This window comes from Salmo trutta, chromosome 25 (assembly GCF_901001165.1).
Source record: "Salmo trutta chromosome 25, fSalTru1.1, whole genome shotgun sequence".
Taxonomy (NCBI): domain Eukaryota; kingdom Metazoa; phylum Chordata; class Actinopteri; order Salmoniformes; family Salmonidae; genus Salmo; species Salmo trutta.
The window spans coordinates 35,270,395-35,282,614 of record NC_042981.1 but is presented as its reverse complement, the minus strand read 5'-3'; the positions used below and the strand labels follow the sequence as shown (position 1 = coordinate 35,282,614).

Here is a 12,220-nt window from a genome sequence, read left to right as displayed (position 1 = left end):
AAGGTTTGTTTGTGTCTTTCTTGTTGGCTGATTTGTTTTTCATTGTTTCCAGTTTAGCTTCACTGTCTGCAAAATTGGTTTGTTTAGGACCCCGTTCTAGGGCGCAGCTGCAACATGAAGAGGTACTGATGTTTCATTACAATAAAGCATCAACATAAGAGAAGCATAAGAAGCCATCAATACACTGGATGAAGAGCTGTGGATCAAATGAAAAGCTGGCAGAAATGTGCGCTGCAAATGTAGTATGCCAAGGAGAAGAGGTGGGTGGTTCCTTTGAAGCCAAGGAAAAGAACAGAGACAAAAAAGAAGGGAAAGCAAAGACGGAGGGGGTGAAAAGCAGATGGCAGCAGGGGGAGTGGAGCTGAGTGGAGTGGTGGCACACACTCCACAGGAGGCTGCTAAGGGGAGGACGGCTCATAATACTGTCCAGAACGGAGCGAATGATGCATTTGATACATTCCACTTATTCTGCTTCAGCCATTTCCATGAGCCCACCCTCCCTAATTAAGTTGCCACCAACCTCCTGTGACACACACACACACACACACACACACACACACACACACACACACACACACACACACACACACACACACACACACACACACACACACACACACACACACACACACACACACACACACACATCCCATCCAGGTCAGTCTTACGTTATCAGGTCCTTCTTGCTCTCCTTGCACTGGGCGTACTTGGGTTTGGGGCTGTGCATGGTGATGTCACCAGAGTAACCTCTCTCCTCCAGCAGATCCCGGAACGGGTCCAGGTCATCTGGCTAGATGATGCAGGGGATTTAGGCGAGAGAAAGAGTGGATGAGAGAGGGATGGACGAGAAAGAGAGGGGGAACGAGAGAGATTGGGACGAGAGGGTGAACAAGAGAGAGGGATGAGAGAGAGAGAAAGAGACAGAAAAGAGGAGAGAGAGAGACAAAGAGAGACAAAGGGAGATACACACAGTCAGAAAGATGGCGTGGACGAAGGGAGACTATGGATTGAAACTGACAGCTCTGACAGACCAACTATCTGTGGAGTTGCACTGTGGGTGACAGAGGGCATGGGTAGCATGGTCCATCAGGCTGCCAGTGGCTGCCAGCTACAGTTTAAAGCCGTCCCTGGGCCACCAGCAGGCTAGAAGAGGGGCACAACTATCTTAGTCCAATGCCGCTCTGACATATACGTATATATATTCTTCATCCATTCCTTACATAGATTTCCGTGTATTTGGGGTATATGTTGTGAAACTGTTAGATATTACTGCACTGTCGGCGCTAGAAGCACAAACATTTCACTACACCCGCAATAACATCTGCTAAACACGTGTATGTGACCAATAACATTTGATTTGATTTGACAGACACACCAACAAATACCAGCACAATCGGTTGGTGGCACAGTCACTGGCTCGGCGAGGAAGAATGCCTACTTCCCTAACCAGGGGTATTACTCAGATCTTCAGAGGGTGGATTATCAGCCTCACACACACACACACACACACACACACACACACACACACACACACACACACACACACACACACACACACACACACACACACACACACACACACACACACACACACACACACACACACACACAGAAATAGAGAGAGAGCTGCCTTGGCACTCTCAGAGCCTTAGAAGCAGGTCTCTTTAAAACACAATGGCACTCTGCTCTCTCAATTTGTATGCAAATGGCTGCGCCTGTCTGGCGGGCTGCCAAGGTGGTGGCTGAGGAGGCTCTGTCATACCGTCAATCTGGGCTGTGGAGAGAACGCAGCACTCAGGAAGTAGAAATAATGCCGTTTACAGTACCGCTGTTGGGATCCTGGGAGCACCTAAGCCAATTTGTTTGAGTGTTTGCGAATCAACAGAAGAGACTCCGAATGAGGAGTCTGGAAATGCTGTTGTGTATATAAAGCATTCTTTGAGGATTGACGAAGTAAAGGACTTCTTACCACGACAGACTGGAAACGTCAGGACTATCTCTTTAGACGAAAAACCCTGGAGTTTTTACTAAGTGCTGCATATTACTAGATTGGAGCTATCTATTTGCATGACTATTTACAGGATTATATGAGGAAAACCTGACAGAGAGACTCTTTGTTGTGCTCCAGTAGGCTTCACTATGTTATGCTTCCCTATGCCTATTACCCTCAACACAATGGAATCAGAGTTAGGTGTTTGGCTGAGCGTTCTAATGCAGTACTTAACAGATACCCTAGATGGCACTGTGGTGAAGTCCTAGATCGCTAGTGTCCGACTGCAGGCTGGCTTTGTCTACAGTGCAGGCAGCCAGGCGGGGCAAGACTATTGATGTAAACCATCTATTTTCCTTTGTGTACAGTAATGCCCCTAAAGACAGGCAAATATATCCAGCACATATTGAAGAGCATTGGGCTGGGTCATTTTGCAAGGTCCTCTACAGCGCAAAAACTGGCACACATTCACAGGCTTGCACACACGCAGGCACGCTCACATGCACACTCACACGCACGCACAAATACACCCCCACACACACTGATTTCCTGCAGTCTTTTGACGAGAAGAGCTATTTAGATTCCCTCCCAATATTTATTTGCATAATTAATTCTGGCGAACAGCAGAGAGACACAGCCTACCTCTGTCTGCTGTATGGTGATGCCGATGGAAATTAACATACAAATAATGAATTGTTTTCCTTGAGAACTCCAAGTATGACTTTCCAATCAGTCAACCTGAGATCTGGGCTGGTGTTAAAAATGACCTCAACATGAAATGGGAGTCTTATACAAAAAGGAACCAACAGAAAGTCCTTGGAGACAGATGGCTTGGGTTGGACAGATGTGAACCACAGTAGGTACTGTATGGACTGCCAAATGAATGGGTGTTGTTGAAATGCAGTGGGGGACTTCTGTATGTAGGCCTTTGTGAATCTTAATGTTAGATGTATGTACAGTACGCAAGCTGTTTGTTTACATGCAGGATATTTGAATGCTGCCGTGTAAAAGTTATTCGAGTACTGAGGTACTGTGAAGCTAATGTTATAGAAAGTCACTGAATGATAGGATAGCCTCATCCCACAATCCGAGTTACAGGTTAGAGCAGTGATCGGCATCATCATCTGATCATCATTAGCATCATCATCCTTCACATTTTAGTACCTCTTTGCTGTCCTCGTCGATGCATTTGATCTTGGCATAGTCGACCGGCAGGTCCCAGCAGTCATCCCCCATGCCGTAACGCATCAGAGCCTGGCGCTGAGGAGACATGGGCTCCAGGGGGGTGAGCACCGCACTTACGCCACCCCCCAGACGCTGCTTCATACTCAGGTCTAATGTCCCGTTCTCATCCACCTCTAGGTCTGGGTTCTGGAGGGAGGAAGATAGACAGGGAAAGGAGGAAAGACGGGAGGGGCAGTAGGAAGGAGAGAGGGAGGAGAAGAAAGGCAAAGCAACATTCAGCTCAAAAACCTTATATGTATATATGTGATTACATAACTCTCCAAATATTTCCTAAGAAAAAGGCATGGTGACTGGTGGGAGAGACAGGGTCATCAGTGGTAAAGGGCAAGGGAGCAAATGTTGTGATCCTGCACTAATCCCACCCTCTCTCCCTCTCCCTCTCCCTCTCCCTCTCCCTCTCCCTCTCCCTCTCCCTCTCCCTCCCTCAGAGTGTCTGTAACCTCCACAGCCAGAGGGAGCAGATTGGGGCCTGGCTGGTTTGAGGGTGATGTGAGTGGATTTGGGCAGAGAGACTGGGCTGTGGGGTTAGAGGTTGGCGGGAGGGCAACGCTGGGCGGCTGCATAGGGACTGCTGCTAGTCAACCAAAAACACAATAAATATCGCACAACAAACAGGGACACAGACAGGCTTGAATAATCAGCCAAAATGCTCCCTCCCTCTCCTACCCAGCTGAATATCCATGTACTGCAGTGGAGGTAGCTGAGGGGAGGACGACTCATAATCATGGCTGGAATGGAGTCAATGAAATGGTATCAAACACATCAAAACATGGATTCCAGGTGGTTGATACCACTCTATTGACTCCATCCCAGCCATTAATATGAGTGTTCCTCCCCTCAGCAGTCTCCGCTGATGTACTGCATCTGGTGAACATGGGCACAGTAGAATTCTGCCCTGTTTTTGGAGGGGGCTGGAGGGGAGGGGTAATGTCTATTTGTCACCCTTCCCTTGCCCTCATTAACATCCCTAACTCCAACCCCCTCCACTCCCCCTCTCATCCCCTCCTCTCTTCTCCTCTCCTCCTCTCCAGCCAAGGCACGCCTGTTTTAATAAACAGTGATTCCACACGCCACTCCCCCTAGGCTGGACTCTCCCTGTGTTCCAGTGGAGCAAAACCCAGGTTCCGCTTCTTTGTGACGCACATAGGCTTGTATAGTCTTCTGGGCTCAGAGGTTAGGGTACTGGGGTGTGCTTAAAGAGTGTTGGGCCAGTAACCGAAAGGTTGCTGGATCGAATCCCCGAGCTGACAAGGTAAAAATCTGTCGTTTTGACCCTGAGCAAGGCAATTAACCCACTGTTCCCCGGGCGCCGAAGACATGGATGTCGATTAAGCCGTCCCCTCCCGCACCTCTCTGAACCAGAGGGGTTGGGGTAAAAGCAGAAGACACATTTCAGTTGAAGGCATTCAGTTGTATAACTGATTAGGTATCCCCCATTCCCTTTCCAATAAAATCAGTAAAGCACACATACAGTTGAAGTCGGAAGTTTACATACACTTAGGTTGGAGTCATTAAACCTCTTTTTTCAACCACTCCACAAATGTCTTGTTAACAAACTATAGTTCTGGCAAGTCGGTAAGGACATCTACTTTGTGCGTGACACAAGTCATTTTTCCAACAATTGTTTACAGACAGATTATTTCACTTATAATTCACTGTATCACAATTCCAGTGGGTCAGAAGTTTACATACACTAAGTTGACTGTGCCTTTAAACAGCTTGGAAAATTCCCAAAAATTATGTTATGGCTTTAGAAGCTTTTGATAGGCTAATTGACATCATTTCAGTCAATTGGAGGTGTACCTGTGGATGTATTTCAAGGCCTACCTTCAAACTCAGTCCCTCTTTGCTTGACATTAAGGGGAAATCAAAAGAAATCAGAAGACCTCAGAAAACAAATTGTAGACCTCCACAAGTCTGGTTCATCCTTGGGAGCAATTTCCAAAAGCCTGAAGGTACCACATTCATCTGTACAAACAATATGCAAGTATAAACACCATGGGACCACGCAGCTGTCATACCGCTCAGGAAGGAGACGCGTTCTGTCTCCTAGAGATGAACGTACTTTGGTGCGAAAAGTGCAAATCAATCCCAGAACAACAGCAAAGGACCTTGTGAAGATGCTGGAGTAAATAGGAACAAAAGTATCTAAATCCATAGTAAAATGAGTCCTATATTGACACAACCTGAAAGACCGCTCAGCAAGGTTGAATCCACTGCTCCAAAACTGCCATAGAAAACTGCACATGGGGACAAAGATCGTAGTTTTTGGAGAAATGTCTTCTGGTCTGATGAAACAAAAATATAACTGTTTGGCCATAATGACCATCGTTATGTTTGGAGGAAAAAGGGAGAGGCTTGCAAGCCGAAGAACACCATCCCAACTGTGAAGCAAGGGGGTGGCAGCATCATGTTGTGCGGGTGCTTTGCTACAGGAGGGACTGGTGCACTTCACAAAATAGATGGCATCATGAGGTAGGAAAATTAAGTGGATATATTGAAGCAACATCTCAAGACATCAGTCAGGAAGTTAAAGCTTGGTCGCAAATGAGTCTTCCAAATGGACAATGACACCAAGCTTACTTCCAACGTTGTGGCAAAATGGCTTAAGGACAACAAAGTCAAGGTATTGGAGTGGCCATCACAAAGCCCTGACCTCAATCCTATAGAAAATTTGTGGGCAGAACTGAAAAAGCGTGTGCGAGCAAGGAGGACTACAAACCTGACTCAGTTACACCAGCTCTGTCAGGAGGAGTGGCCAAAATTCACCCAACTTATTGTGGGAAGCTTGTAGAAGGCTACCTAAAATGTTTGACCCAAGTTAAACAATTTAAAGGCAATGCTACCAAATACTAATTGAGTGTATGTAAACTTCTGACCCACTGGGAATGTGATGAAATAAATAAAAGCTGAAATAATTCATTCTCTCTACTATTATTCTGACATTTCATATTCTTAAATAAAGTGGTGATCCTAACTGACCTCAGACAGGGAATTTTTACTAGGATTAAATGTCAGGAATTGTGAAAAACTGAGTTTAAATGTATTTGGCTAAGGTGTATGTAAACTTCCGACCTTAACTGTAGTAGCTGAAGCTAGTTTTTTTTCATGCTCTGGACGATATGTGACTGGATTCAGGATCGTTGGAGTTTGACGCTAATATGGTGACAACACAGACATCAGTGTTTCCCCTATATTAATTTAATATATATAATATATAAATGTATTATATTGTTGCCGCCACTCCAACAAATATCGTCATGGGCATGGAGAATGGAGAGAGAATGGAGAGAGAGAAACTTTGAGGCAAGGCTAAAAGCTATCAGCAGGAAAGAGAGAGAGATATTTTCATGTGGCATGGTATGTGTGTGCTTCAAATTAAAATGCATGTACCGTATGTGTGTCGTGCGTTAACGAGCATGTTTGTTTCCTCACAGACCACATGAGGTAGCCCCCGCCCCCTGTTGCTGGGAGGAGGTGGGTGCAAGAGATTGTGGGAGGGGTCAGTGGCTGCTTCCCCAAATTATTTCCACCAGCCTCCTCCAGCTCCTAAAATGAAACAAAGTTATTCTCTCTCAGCATTCATGAGTATTCCTCAGTCTCCCTCGCTTTCACTCAGAGAGATGGGAATGGACGTAGATGAGGAAAGACAGACAATGTGAGAAAAACAATGACATGACTGGAGGTGTTCAGATGAAAGAAGGTTGAGAATCTCCCTGACGTTTCCTGTCTCTACCTCTGCCTCTACCTCCTGTCTGTCTGTCTGTCTGTCTGTCTGTCTGTCTGTCTGTCTGTCTGTCTGTCTGTCTGTCTGTCTGTCTGTCTGTCTCTGTCTGTCTGTCTGTCTGTCTGTCTGTCTGTCTGTCTGTCTGTCTGTCTGTCTGTCTGTCTGTCTGTCTGTCTGTCTGTCTGTCTGTCTGTCTGTCTGTCTGTCTGTCTGTCTGTCTGTCTGTCTGTCTGGCCTACGGAGCAGAAATGGACAGAGAGGAAGGGAAGAAGAGAGAGGAAGTCCTGATTGGTTAAGGCTCTTCTGCCAGCTGAGTGCACTCCGCTCTACCTCACGCAGAAGGCCTCCCTATTTACCTGCTCGGCGTCTCCATGCTGATAATGCAGGGATACCGTCGCCTTATCTCCTCCTGATGACATATTGGGCTCGCGGCATGTCGGCGGAGATCCGTCCCATCCCGCCATGCTCCCTATCTACCTCACCTGATCCCTGGAGGGAAAATATAAAGCTGTCCTGCTGAGCGCCATTCGAGAGACACAGCCGTAGATATCTCTTTAACAGAGCGCCAGTGTGTGTGGCTAAAGAGACCATATCGTGCTCACTCATCACTGCTCACATTACCTGGCAGGATAGAGGAAGCTTGGAGCTGGGAGAGTAAGGCCTCTAGTAGTGGGATGGGAAGGTGGTTCGAGGATATTATTCAAAGGTCTAACCAATACTATGATACTCTATGTTAGACCACAGGAGATACTCTACGGTTGACCACAGGATGTCAAGTTGGATTTGAATATTTCCAGTTGGCCGAAAGTCAACCTCTATGTCAAAAAAAAAACTGTAGTGTCCTCCTCTCACGTCCTTTGAATATTGTACATTACACACAATCCCATTATCTCATGTCGACTCTACTTAAAAGTATCAGCTCTGAAGGCTTTATAAAGAGTTGGTCACTTAACCACGCCTACCCGAGAGCAGAGATCCTGGGGTTTTCCTCCCAGGCCGTGGGGCATCTCTCTGCAGCGCGTGGACAGGTTGAGGATGGCCCTGGCGGCCATGTGGGCAGCCTCCATGTCGTGGGTGTAGTCGAAGCTGCTCTTACTGCAGGTGGAGCTGGCGCTGCTGCCCCCCCCTCCGCCCCCTCCTCCACAGCTCAGGCTGCTGCTGCTGCTGCTGGGGGCGTAGGTGCTGTTCGGGCTGCTCGCTGAGCTGGAGTTCTTACAGTAGCGCTTAACTGGAGGACACAAGCACACAGAGATAGGGGTAGTTCATCCGCAAGTATAGACAAACGCACGGAGCGGCAATACTCTTACTGTCGTTTTGTAAGGTTCTGTATTTCTTTTCTTTGTCAACCTTGTGTTGTTTTGATTTATCTGCCTGTTTATGACCATTGCCTGCCTGTGACCACGATTCCTGCCTCCTGCGAAGGCGAAATAAACACCTGCCGCGCTCTGCGCGTGAATCTACACCTTTTTCTCCCTGAGTATTTCATTACAAGTTTGGCTGTGGGGGATGCATTCAACAATAAATATTGGTGAATTTGAAAAGACTGGGCAAAAATATAATGAATCTGTGGAGAAAAAAGGCTTGGAGTACAGACCATTCATAAACCAAACCACAGAGGCAAGGATATTCATTAGTCTACTGACACAATATTCATATTGACTACCTGAACAACAATAAAGTAGGTAACAGATAAAACTGAAGTGCCAGGATGATGGACTCTACCATCATATCCTTTAGGAGAAGTGTCCCTGCCTTGAAGCTTGGGTGCGATGGCCCGTTTGCCGTAGACATTGTTGCCGTGGCTGCTGTCTGTGAAGCTGCTGTAGTCAAAGCTGGTCTTGGAGTACTTCTCCAGCTCCTTGGCCAGGTTGGAGCGCGGCGTGCTGGTGGACACGTTGTTCTTGTAGCCGTACTGAGGGATCTCCAGCTGTTTCACAAAGCACATAGGCCTGGAAAATAAACCACGAGGGGGTGTAGGTTGGACAGAGCAGAGGCACCAAACATCACGCAGGGGAGGGGAGGTGGGAAGGGAGGAGAGGAGGGAGGGAAAGGGTAGGGGAATGTAGAAAAGGGAAAAGGCAAGGCAACAGTCAAGTCTAGCCTAAGAGAATCCTTGGATTTAGCTTTCAGTTCATCTAAGCTACATGTCTATGCTGTTTCCTGAAAATGTCACACCCAAACACAACTCATAATTAAAGCCATGCATTTTCTCTGATATTATTTTATAAAAATGTTTTTATCTAGAAACTATCAGAGCTTGAATTAGTGATGCAGTCTAATTGGATAGAAATGTTATATCTACCATTGCATATCAAAACAACTTTTGTTGAAATTATTGAGCTCTTTAAAACCCAATAAAGGCATTCACTGTATAAACAAGAAAATGAATGTGGAGCGTCTCCAAACTATAACTGTCTGAGAGATCAAAAGATAAAGAAATCAAACAGACATAGAGAAATATGAAAATCTATAATACAATAATTAAGAAAACCTTCCAACATTGACTGACTAATGCAAGCAGAGTTATAGTAAGGTAGGATATAATGTAGCGCACCTGAATGGGGCCAATTCCATTTCAAATCATTTGAAATTGAACGAAACCCAACCCTGGTAGAGTATTCAATTAAAACATTCAGGCCGTTGGACTCTGCATCTACCAGTGAGGTGGTCCCTATGGAAGCTGAGTGTGGTGTGGTGATCAGTGAACAGTACCTGAGCACGCGGTCAGAGCCCTGATTAGACTTGGAGGAGCCATCGCACCCGATGCTCTTCTCCTGGGCTTTAGCCAGCTTCTCTGCTGCAGCGATTGGACACCCCGACAGGCTGAAAGGACAACAGAGGGGGGATGAGTATGACAACCAGTAATGGAGGTGAGACTGATCATATCTGAACCGATATAATGGTCCCATTCAATGCATCTCTGTCCACCTGTCTGTCTGCCTGCAGGTTTGCCAGCCTGTCTGTTTGTCTGTCTGTCTAACTGATAATCCATCTGCCTACCTGCCTTAAATGAGTTTTTGGTTAATTTCCAATATCATACATTTTCATCAAACGTTTTAAATAACAACAACGCAGTTGGTTATTATAACAGATTGCTTTTTTTTGGTTGAGTGGCTTCAGAGGATAAACCAACTGCACACGCACACAATCCTGTCCCTGCTACCCAATCCACACAAACACACCGGCCAAACAACCTCCCAAAACACACACACCAACCTCCCAAGGTTAATAAAGGACATGTTATTGCAGCACAGCTGTTTGAGTTACTGCCAATCAACCACATTTAACAAAGGCTCTGATCATTATATGTTATTTCACAAATTCTTCTTTCTAAATGTTGTGAAGTGTAAAGAGACTTCAAGTCCCAGCAGAGAGGTTATTCAGATCATGGCCCTGAACCAGTGCAGGTGGAGGGAGAGGTGTCTTCTCGAGGTGTGAGTATCGGTTAGTAGGTGTTCATTTAGGTGCGTGTGTGTTTTGCAAGTGTGTGTGTGTTAGTGTACATGACTGTCTGGTAAGTTGAGTGTGTGCATGTCTGCGTGTGTATGTCATGTGTATCTGTATGTGTGAGCGTGTGCATGTCTGTGTGTGTGTATGTACCGTGTGCCTATGTGTGTGAGTATGTGTGTGCATGCCTGTCTGAGTGTCAGTGTGTGAGTGACACTGTGCTCAGCAAGAGAGAACTCCAGTCTTCCCAGGTCTGTAGCCTTCCTGCTCTCCTGCCAGAGTGGTAGAGAGGTGCTAATGGCTGCTGATACACCCTGACTCTCACAAAATCTGCTGTGGGTGACACTCAACTCCTTCTCATCCTTCTCTCTCCTTTCATTCTTTCCCGCTCTGATCTGCTCCCCTTCTCTCTCTCTTTCTCTCTCAGCTCTCTCTCTCTAGCCGTGTGACAGGAGAGGGGAGCACACGGCTATTTCAGTTCCACCCTCAATACCAACACCCATACACACAGCTTCTCTCCCGGAAACCTTGATCTGTGATTCTTTCATCTGAGGTGTGGATTACAGCATTTCACGCGTGACTCCAAATTTAGCATTAGACAAGCAACCACATAATTAGGCAGATATCCAAAGCCAAATACTTTTGTAAGCCCCTTTCCCATCGCAATCAATAAAAATAGTGACATTTGTGCAACAATATACAGACACAAAATTATTGGCAAGTAGATGATACAATTGTAAAATAAATCAATCAAACAATAAACACTTGAGCAAATAAATAGAACATAAACAAAATGAAAAAAAGAATCATGAATATCAAGGAAAACATTTAATAAAGAAAATATACTAAACTAATAAAGAGGAAAGAAACAAGGATAAAGTAACAACCCGTCATTGGAGGGAAAGAAATAAAATCTCCAACTGAACAAAAGGTGGACGTAACACAGATGATCCTGGCATTTCCCAAGATGGCTGCCAGTCCTGTTGGGCGACTCACCTTCTGTGGGAGTTCCTGTTGCTATTGACATGGCCGCGTCCCGTGCAGCCCAGTGTAGGACACTTAAGAACATTCTCATACATAGCAAGGACTTCACACAAACAGACAAACAGACATACAGGAGAGCGATAGAGAGAGATAGGGAAGGTTAGAAGCCCCACAAACAGACAGTATCATTAGTGTGTGAGAGATTGAGCAGCTTGGTATTATCATCATCGTTATCATTAGGATCTGTCCCAGCAATTTGAGATGACCTCCTTCCTCCTCCCTATAGAGCAGTACAGTCTGAAAGGGCAGACAGTGTTTGTTATTGCCACCATACTGGTTTCACTGCTATAGCCTTTTGAGATCAGTGTTGATTGAAGAAGGAGAGTATAGTGAAGAAGAAGCCATCTAAAATCCCTTTTATACACAGACCAAAATCCCACTAACTTAACATGCCTGTATTTTTATACCAGCTTTTTCATATATCTGAAAGGGGTAGGGTGTAAAACACGGGGAAAATAAAAGCCACCTAAAGAGCTTGTTGTTATTCCTGCATTTTCACAGACCCTGTAACCAAAATACAGGTATTGGATCTGTGTGAACGGTTCTCTGCTTTTTTTGCAGGTAAATTCATGAACACTTCACTTGTTAACACTTGTTTAACACTTGTTTAAAACCTCCCTAATTTCAACTGAAAACAGCACCCATGGTTTAACAACACCTCCCATCTGTCCCACTGATATGTATAAAAGGGGAAAACCTACAAATAAGTTTGAAGTAAGGGGCTGTTTCATATTGCCATATTTTTTTTTGCAGGTAACATACCAAAT

At 45.5% G+C, this 12,220-nt stretch overlaps 1 protein-coding gene across 2 annotated transcripts in view; it reads right to left on the bottom strand.

The window, feature by feature from the left end:
• Positions 1 to 12,220, bottom strand: part of LOC115162486 (myelin transcription factor 1-like protein) — a 111,897-nt gene that overhangs the window by 14,627 nt on the left and 85,050 nt on the right. For both annotated transcript variants that reach the window (XM_029713825.1, XM_029713826.1), the window contains exons 9-14: positions 11,406 to 11,496; positions 9,675 to 9,785; positions 8,685 to 8,911; positions 7,925 to 8,190; positions 3,155 to 3,361; positions 669 to 790 (exon numbers count right to left, since the gene is read on the bottom strand). In XM_029713825.1, the coding sequence (XP_029569685.1) occupies positions 669 to 790; positions 3,155 to 3,361; positions 7,925 to 8,190; positions 8,685 to 8,911; positions 9,675 to 9,785; positions 11,406 to 11,496 (1,024 nt within the window). The remainder of the gene's footprint in view (positions 1 to 668; positions 791 to 3,154; positions 3,362 to 7,924; positions 8,191 to 8,684; positions 8,912 to 9,674; positions 9,786 to 11,405; positions 11,497 to 12,220) is intronic.